Source organism: Gadus chalcogrammus, chromosome 3 (assembly GCF_026213295.1).
Source record: "Gadus chalcogrammus isolate NIFS_2021 chromosome 3, NIFS_Gcha_1.0, whole genome shotgun sequence".
NCBI lineage: Eukaryota > Metazoa > Chordata > Actinopteri > Gadiformes > Gadidae > Gadus > Gadus chalcogrammus.
In genome coordinates, this window is record NC_079414.1 from 24,662,350 (window position 1) to 24,672,349 (window position 10,000).

Consider the following 10,000-nt stretch of genomic DNA (forward strand, 5'->3'; position numbering starts at 1 on the left):
ATGGGGCTGATCCGGTGTCAACACCACCCCCTGGATCTTTGACCAGTACATTATTCATCTTGCTCTTCTCCGGCTGCCTGGGACCGTTTATGAATTAATAAGGTGTCAGAGATGTCCTATCGCTGCTTCTTGATCCAATCAATGTCGTGCAAGGCCCCAGGATCAACCCTGCTTAGTCGTACCCACACACACTCACTTATATACGGCCTCACATGCACTCACATACACAGTACACACACATTGAAACACACACACGTTGTAATATATATGCATGCACACCCGCACACACAGGCAAAAAAATGCACGCACAGAGACAGGCACACCACTCCCATATACGGGCACCCACACACACACGCACACACACACACACACGCACGCACACACACACCCACCCACACACACACACACACACACACACACACACACACACACACACACACACACACACACACACACACACACACACACACACACACACACACACACACAGCCACATCCCACATTCAGACACATGGACACACACGCACACATTAATTTATTCGTATGTAAACGTAAGCAGTATATGGTCATATAGGGTCACCTTAAATTCACAATGTAAAGCCAAGTGTGTGTTTGTGTGTGGGGGGGGGGGGGGAGTGTATGTGTGTGTCTATGTGTGTAAGTGTGTTTGACCTATCTTTAAGGATTTTAGGTTGAATGTTTGCAGACCAAATGACCAAGAAAAGTTCACTTTGTTGTTGGAACCTCTTGAGAAAACCTAAATTAGAGCATTTTTTTCTTAATTTACAACGCGAGCAACATCATCAGTTTTAAAATGCCAGGTGGAGAGGTGTCCTAGAATATGTGCTTTGCCAGCAAAACATTATGTAATGTGCATTGTCATAGAAACTATTTCAAATGTATTATTTATGACTCTGAGCAGTTACAGTAAATCATACAGCGTGCCCTCGAACCACAGTTACAGGAAGAGGGATCAGAAACAAATCCAATTGAATACAATTCCTCCTGCATGATCACTTGCAGGATTATCTTCACGTTTGAGACGGGTTGGCATGTATTGACAGAATCTCTTCACTCTCAAAGCTTTTTGGGCCAATGCCAGAGCTTGTCATCTGAAAAGCTGCGCGTGTCATCCTCTCCATGCGACAGCGTCTCACGATTACCACGCACATTAGGGCAAACATCGTCATAGTTAGGATGGCTACACTGCCATCCTAACTAGGACGATGTTTGTATAGTCGGGACTACAAAGAGGCAGAGGGTTCATCCGATAGCAGGCAGCCTTTCCCGGCTGAAGTCCATTTTGTGGTGTGCCAGCCGCACAATAGCCCGGCTCCTCAGAGCAGCTTTCCATCCAACGTGCTGCTCCCGGAGCAAGGCCAGGACATGCCTCAGCCTCGGCCCGTTGTCCAGCCACTGAATGGGTATGTCTGTATAGCCCCTCGAAGTACTTAGTGGTGCTGTGTTCGCTCCTTTATCCCATTGCTGCACTCCCTTGCTCGCCAACGAGAAAACAAGGTTACCTGTAGGCACGAATGCTCTCTTAGTTATCTTCCCCCTTCCCCGCAGAAGATTTCCCCCCCTGGTTGCTGGGGGCAACAGATGTCATCAAATTCTTCCCCACATATCGGCCCGTTTTGTCCTTTTGATGTTGTTTCACTTTTACGTGTGTTCATTTTCACCGACCGGCAAAACACATGCAAGCGACTGCATGAATGAACATGTATGAATGAATGAACGATGATGCCGACGATGGGCCTGGGTGTGCTGGCGGCGGCGGGGGGCCAGGCGTGACAGCGGTTGTGGGCTAAATGTTTGGTGGTATGCAGCGCAAAAGTGATGCACCGTCTCTGGAGCTGTATCACCCACAGCCGCGTCAGGGTGTGCGTGTGTGTGCGTCCGTCTCTGTGCACGTGTAATGTGTGTATGCACGTGTGTCTCTGAGTGCGTCTGTGTGTGTGTGTGTGTGTGTGTGTGTGTGTGTGTACACTAACACTCTGCACCGAAAGTGTACAAACAAACAAAGTGCATCATTTGAATTATGGATGTATGCAACAGCAACAGGAAAGGGATGTGGGAAGCCCAATTACTGGCCGGGGTAAGGCGACGGCCGGCTGTCCGGATTGCTCTGCCTGCACTAACGTGAAGGATGATATGACACGGCACTTTCCCGCTCCAACGGCCCTGCTTTCTTAAGGGTAGGAACAATGTGGCACTAAGGAGATTTGTTCCTGCACATTACACACACAGGCACAGGCACACAGACGCACACACACACACACACACCTACGCTCGGCCACACACACACACAACGCTAGCACGTCAAACTGTTTTTTTGATTGTTTCCCCCTCCTTTCCACCCAGTGGCTCTTTGACCTTCACTTTATCTTGCCCAGTGATGTCCAGCCTTTCTCTACCTCTTCATCTGCTCAACACTTTGTAAAGTCATCTGCAGTTTTCTTTTGCAGCACCTGCCCTCCCTGCAGTCTTATCTCCCTGTTTCCTCCTTCGTTCTCTCTCTCATTCCCTCAGATTCCCACTACCTGTACACACTACTGCATATTTCACTTCAAGAATATTCGTTTTACCTCTTTCCTTTATTTTCTTTGTGTAACCTCTTGATGTCCTTTCTCTGTGTGTGTGTCTCTCTCTCTCTCGCTCTGGCTCTCTCTCTCTCTCTCTCTCTCTCTCTCTCTCTCTCTCTCTCTCTCTCTCTCTCTCTCTCTCTCTCTCTCTCTCTCTCTCTCTCTCTCTCTCTCTCTCTCTCTCTCTCTCACTCTCTCTCTTTCTCTCTCTCTCTCTCTCTCACTTGCTCTCTCTCGCTCTCCTTCGCTCCCCACCTATATCGAACCCTGTCACAGACAACGGCCAAAGCCAGGAACGCACCACCATAACATTAAGTATCACAATTTTATTACAAAAATTAAAGTCTTCATCTCTCGGTTTTGCCATGCTTTGAGCATATAACAATAAAGTAGAAAACCCAGACCCAGAGAAGATAGGAAAGCAGAATTTAAACAATGCTTTCACAGCACTCTTGTCATTCATGCTGTTACTATACAGACACTGGAACATTCCTAATACAGTGCAGTACAAACACCCGCCAAAGAACACTGTAAAGCATAATAACATGTACCAGAAATACAGAAAACTCGACCCTCCCTGCAAAGACCCTCCCAAAACAAATCAGAATGGAACAATACATGGATTTTTTTCCGCAAAAATTAACCAACAACAACATAAACATACTGAATGTGCTGAATATTTGTACCGGCCCAAGGCACCCAGGCTTTTTGTAGCATGTTGGCAAGTAACGACATTCTTACAGAAACACTTTGAAGCAAACATTAATTACATCATGACTTGTACCACAGTCTTAACTTTGCGGTGTCCTTCGACACCGGCGCCTCGTTCTGGCTGCTCCCTCCCCCTCTTCAGTCACAGTGCAAGTTCCGGAGATGACGGCAGGAGGTGGCGGGAGCGCCGTTAACGAGGGAGGGAGAAGGGAAGGGGAGGGGAGGGGGGGAGGGAGGGGAGGGAGGGAGGGGATGAGGGGAGGGGTAGGGGAAGCGTCAGACAACACTTCACGGCGCCAAACACTGACAACAATTGGGCAGACGGCGTAATCTCCCGTGCGCCGGAAGAGGCGCGCGGGAGGAGTTATGGCATCGGTCGCCGATCGCTCAGCTGCCAGTTCCAGGGAGGAAATAAAGCAGAAGGAAAAGAAACCCAGAGAGAGCGAAGAAGAAGAAGTGCTTTTAACCGAACCTCCCGAGAGAAAACAGATACTGACACTTTTGTTCCACTGAGGTTTTTTTTCCCCGACAAGAATGGGATTCTTTTTTTTTCAACCTCGAGATTTGTTTGTGTGTGTGTGTGTGTTTGTTATGCACATTAATATCTAAGTGGGCGTGGATTTGGATTTGGAGGGAAAACAACAAACTGAGGCTTATCGATAAATGAAGCTCAAGTCGTTTCCGACGAATGTCAAAACTCAAGACGATGATCAACGGAATTCGTACACCAAGTCGGCGTGACGATTTAGTTTGGCGAGCGACAAGGCTCAAATGTCCATTTTGTGGCTCCGCCGTATATCTCAATGTTCGCCTCGGTCCAAGAGAAGACGTTCCCCGTCTGTGCTCTGCTGTTGCAGGTGGCCAGGTTGTAAATCTCCCCAATGGACAGCTTCCTGTCCCAGAAATTCAGGTTCGCCAGCTCGCCGACAAATGCTTGAGTAGCGTCGAAGCCTCCACCCAATGTGTCCTGCAGGGGAGCGAGAGGGAGATTAAGGAGGAGAGCTGAGTGATGAAAACGATGTCAATGGAAACTCTTCACACTTCAAATCCGTCCAGTATGATAGAAGGCATGCTGTGTGAGGGGGCTGTGTGTGGATCTCCAAAAAACATCACGTCACTAATGCTGTGACCGATGTGCGGTCCCCCTGTCTGAGACTGTTCATGCAACACGAACGACAAATGTGAAATCATAATAAAAGGAACAAAGACCTGCGACGTCGTGTTAGAACAACAAACTCGACCAAAAAACTAGTGCCACACTCCAGTTGCTATGGAATCCCAGTGTGGCTTCATAAAGGAAACATGAATATTACCGCCTTTGATACGTTCAGAGACGCAATGTTCACAGACAAAGACGTTACGAATCCCTATTCCTGTTCCCCAAAGACAGGCGACGCATAAACACGGCCTTTCTGGAAACTGCAGCTAAAACACCGACAGCCCTGAGGGACACCGACCATCGCCTCGCTCACCTGCTCTTGTCCCAGCACCAGCACCCCCTGGGGTTTGATGGGGTGGTAGGGGGCCAGGTTCTCCCCTGTGCCCCTCATCACCCCGTCCTGGAAGGCCTCCCACACGCCGTCGCGCGTGGTCCAGGTGATGCACAGGTGATGCCACTTGCCGTCGTTGATGAGGAAGGGCATCTTCGCCACCTGCAGTGGGGGGGGGGGGGGGGGGGGGGGGCGGGGCCAAAGGGTTAATGGAGAACTTAAGGCCCAATCCCTTTTCTACCCCTTACCCCTTCCTCTTACCCCTCCCCCTGGTTTTGAAGGGGTAAGGGGAAGGGAGAAGGGGGAAGGGGGAAGGGGGAAGGGGGAAGGGGTAAGGAGTAGAAATGGGATTGGGCCTAAGTAACGACGGCATTGTGACTGAGCTGAGCTGTGATGTATGTAATAGACCGGGCACATGGCTTCATGTCATGTCATGGTTCCCCACAGGGTGGTTCCCCTCCATGCTCATCATGGAGGGGGTTCCATTGTTGTTTTGGTTAAGGAATTCAAATACCACGTGAATCTTTATTTATGGACTGGAATGACAGCAACTTGTGTGATATTTTGCATTTTAGTTGATAAGATACCAGTAGGCTTATGTATTAACTCATGCTTGTATAATACAAGGGTTATACAAGCATAGGCAGGCATGACTTGTATTATACAAGTCATGCTTGTATAACATATTGTGTTATGCTTGTATAACACATCATAAAAACTATACTCGTTTGTGTAATATAATATAATATTATATAATATAATATAATATACAAACAAAAATGCTTTCTTTTACTTTAATTTGTATTTGATACAGTTAACCAGGGGCGACGCACATCCAAAATGTCAGCCTTGAGGCCCCTCTCTTCCGAAATGCTGCAGACCCTCTGACGCAGAAGGCATATCGAAACGGGTGAGTTTTAAAACGCCGGTCCGTTACCTTGTCGTTGATGAGGAACTCCATCGGGTTGTCCCCCCACTCGATCAGCACGACCTCGTTGGGCTGGCCGGGCACCGCGTACGAGAAGGGCGTGCCCACCCCGGGCGACGCGTTGGACTTGATCCACAGGCACACGGTGAAAGAGTACATCTCCGGCAGAGTACTGCTCCTCTTGGCTTTGGCGTACATGTAGTTGGTCCTGAGGGGGAAGGTCAGTTGGAACTTATCCATCGGTCGGTTTTCTTTTCCTGTGGAAGGAGTGAGAAAAAAAACGGCTTTAGTCACACGGTAGTCCACTGCGCAGGCAGCATAGGTCTAATATGTTCAGCGTTTTGAAATGGTGGATTGTTATGGCTGTCAGACTATTAAATAAAATAACACAGTCTTAGGGGTATATTTCACTTATACGCCATAAGTAATTCATTACACGAGATCGAGTGCCTGGGCTAACAGGTTTGTGTATTTTTTTCGCCGAAAAAACATGAATTCCCAAGTTGCTTTGTTTTAATTGACCGGAGGCTTTAATTGCCCTTTCAGCGATCAAAGGGCGCCGCCTGTGTTTCCTCCCTCGGCTTCTGCGCGCTGCCAGTCACTCCGGACTTGCAGTGAAAAATAATGTAAAAAACAAACGCAAAATATTTTGTCGACATTTTTTCGCGGGCATTTCACGGCGAACCCTTTGAAGTGGCGCGGCTCTCATTAAGTGTAACATTTTTCCAGACTTCAACTGCAAATAACACCAGAATACACACTGCCCGCGGTCAGAAACAACATAATCCCCCCATAAAGATCAAGTTAATTGGTGGTGATATATGCAAAGCAATGCAGTTATTTCTCTCTCTCTCTCTCTCTCTCTCTCTCTCTCTCTCTCTCTCTCTCTCTCTCTCTCTCTCTCTCTCTCTCTCTCTCTCTCTCCCTCCCCTCTTGCTCCCCTCTCGCTCCCCCCCTCTCTCTCCCCTCTCACTCTCCCCCCCCTCTCTCTCTCTCTCCCACTCTCTCTCTCTCTCTCCTGCTCCAAATGTGCGCATCGGAATCGGAAACGCTGCGGCAATGTGGGCTACCCCCCTCGTGCGTATCCCTCGTCGTGTACTACAGAAACAGATTCCAAAGAACTAACCGCAATCCGACCAAAAAAGTAAAAACACAATTCCATCCACCCAAACGAAAGTCCACCATCGTCGTCTTTTCCCTTCCCAACAGACGTAGTGTGTGTGTGTGTGTGGAGACGCACCTTTCTCCAGGTCGGTGATGCGGTGGTGCAGAGTAGTGAGCGTGGACTCCACTTTGTTCCGCTGGTCCGTGTCGTTCCGGGGTGCTGGCTTGGTCTCCTCCAGCGTGTTGACCCGGGACAGGACCTGCTTCTCCATGTCGTCGATCTTGTTCTGCAGCAGGTCCTTCAAACTGTTGGCCTGGATGGTGTTGTTCCCCCGGCTGTATTGCTGGGTTTTAGGGGAGGGAGAAATGATTTCGGTTAAACAGGTGTGGGGCAAAGTAGCGCTTGTTGGGCGACTTGGTTCTGGTCCGAAAAGAAGAGGTTTCTTTTTCAGGAAGTCGCGCTCAACTTGTTCTTTCTGAAGCTGCACTCGGACTATTATTTAACCGTTCAGTCAGAGCCTCCAACGGCATCGTTTGCGGCAAGCATATTCGCTCTGATTTTACATCCCTTGTAACCAAAATGTGGGTTCAGGATAGTTTAAATAAACCTAAAACCCTACATAAAATGTATTAACATAACAGGCGCGCCTAATTTACCCTAATGAGACACGAAACCGTGATCCGTGGGAACGGACCCCCATAACGGACCCCCACGGCGGCTCCAAGTCGCGTTGCCTACCTCAAGGTTCTCCAGTCTCTGTTTCAGGGTCTGTAACGTGTGTCCCAGCTGGGTCAGGGTGTCCGTGGGCCCGCGAGATACATCCCCCATGGTGTTCTTCGACCCGGGCCGCCGCCCAGCGCTGCCCGGTCCCGACTCGGGCAGGCTCTGACTTTCGCACCGGGTCAACTTAGACGTTAGTTCCCGTATGGTTTCCTTTTGGTTCATGATGGTTTCCTTTTGCTGCAGCACCGTCTCCCGTAGCTGCAAGACCGTTGTCTTCAGGTCTTCCTTCGGACCGCTGTTCTGCATCGCGGCCGAACACAGGTCCATATCTTTGGGTACCGAAGTGCAAATAAACTGGGTCTGTCCGAAGTCTTGCGAAGACCCCTCCGCCATGAGGCAAGAAGAAAGTACAAAAAGTTTCCAAGAGAATCCGTCCATGGCTGTTCTCGGTTCCGTGCCACACACCGCGACGTGCAGCCTATGTTGGAGATCAGGGGGTTCAGGTGTTTCAGCACCACGGAGCTGTCCAACCGGTCTGAGCCTGGAGAGATGCTCAGCCCACCTTATATAGGACACGGTGCAGCACGCGCTCGCTGCATCACCGGAGTGGAGCAGCGAGTTTCTTAACGCGAGGCCCCGCCCACTTATTTAAGGTGGTACCCAAATGTCGATAAAAGCGGAAGATGCGCTCCAGCAGCACGACGTTAAGAAGAAACACGGACAATAAAAGCAGCCAAGTTGGAGAGCGAAATATTGTTATTTCACAGAATGTCTGACTCGTGCTTGTTTCGGCATTCTGGCGGAATTATTTTCATGGTTCATTTATAGAACGCCCTGGGATGTGATTATTGTGCATTTCTGCGCAATTCGTTTTAAGTGAATGATTTCAAGGGGTTAGTAACTCTGTATTTGAGTGAAGTCATTCAGTGAAGACTTTTTTGCTTTGAAGGGGAGAATCGTGAGAGCGTACGCTCGGCTAAAGTTCCCTCCTTTATTTTCTCCCGCGCTATCTCTTCTCTCCTCTTCTCCCGCTCTCTCTTTCCTCTTCTCTGATCTCCTCTCCTCTTCTCTTCCCTCCTCTCCTCCTTTCTCATATTATCTTCTCTCCTCTTCTCTCCCCTCCTCTCCTCTCCTCTCCTGTCCTCTCCTCTCCTCTCCTCTCCTCTCCTCTCCTCTCCTCTCCTCTCCTCTCCTCTCCTCTCCTCTCCTCTCCTCTCCTCTCCTCTCCTCTCCTCTCCTCTCCTCTCTCCCTGTGTCTCTCGTCGGCATCAGTGTGTTTCTCTCGGCTTTTCACTGCTGCATCTCTCATACTCCACATGCTAAAAACACACCATCAATGTGCCGTAGGTCTAAGGCTGCTCATAAAAAAATTACAAATAATAAATGAATACACGTAATTGATGAATAGACTAAACGCACAAACAAACGGGTGAATGATGGATTGATGGATTACTTTTATTATTATTCTATAATTAATAGGCTTATGAGCTGTCATTGGTCTATGGTCATAACTCTCGTCATAACTTTCCACCGTCATATTCGATAACCTGTAGGCCCGCCTTATCCTACCTGCACGGACATGGATGTAATACTCCGGTGGCTCAGCCAGAGGCAGCAATGAAACATGAAAAGACAAGACAAGAGAAAGAGACCGATCTAAATTTTCTGGCTCCTTCGCTGCTTTGACAGATCATAAGAATTATTAATATTGAATAAGCCGCTGCGATGGCTTTATGCCGACGGGGGTATGCTTGGCTATTGCATACATTAATAATTGAAAAATATATATAGGGGATATAGGCCTATAGCGCAACGTTGGGTTATTGAAATCATCCGTTTGTGCAAATATGACCAAACATAACTTAGATATGCTGAGTGTGACGCATTCAGTATGCTAATTTATTTATGTGTTCTGTTTATATCAAGAGATGTCGTCAACTTTTGACCCGTAAAAAATCGGCAGTTAAATCTCCTATAGTTTGTCCAAAATCAGGATATCCCGCCAGGAGCTGGCTGTGATGAGATGAAAACGGACCAATCACGTCACTTTAATTTATTGACTTATAGATCGATGGAGTGGTAATCAGCTAGTTGCCAATCTGCAGCAGAGGAAAGGAGGAGATAACAAACAGTTAATGGCACCGCGCAGCCAAAGGCAGCTTTCCCTGATGGCTGCACATGCAATCCTTACCATTAGCCACCGCTAAGTGACGGGCCCTTATGTTTCTGGAAGGTACAAATATTTAATCCTGCAGCTGCGCATCGGAACCCACTGGATTCCACCCGTAGCCCACTGGAATATGCTACGGCACTGCGATGTCAACGCTACGAGACGCCTATCCAGCCCCTGCACTCTGCATGCGTCCGCCTTACCTTCTGTCGTGTCTACCTCTGGCTTCCACCCCAGTCTCACCCTGAACCAGTCCACCGCTGGAAACAATGTGTAAAGTGATCAGTC

At 48.6% G+C, this 10,000-nt stretch overlaps 1 protein-coding gene across 1 annotated transcript; it reads right to left on the reverse strand.

The window, feature by feature from the left end:
- Positions 1 to 3,703: 3,703 nt before the first annotated feature.
- On the reverse strand, positions 3,704 to 8,060 carry LOC130379867 (neuronal pentraxin-1-like). The gene is made up of 5 exons (XM_056586984.1): positions 7,558 to 8,060; positions 6,955 to 7,162; positions 5,724 to 5,971; positions 4,769 to 4,948; positions 3,704 to 4,263 (listed from the first exon to the last, which is right to left on the reverse strand). Exons 1-5 carry the CDS (start codon positions 7,978 to 7,980, stop codon positions 4,042 to 4,044), a joined length of 1,281 nt encoding a protein of 426 aa, XP_056442959.1. The 5' UTR covers positions 7,981 to 8,060; the 3' UTR covers positions 3,704 to 4,041.
- Between the last annotated feature and the right edge of the window lie 1,940 nt (positions 8,061 to 10,000).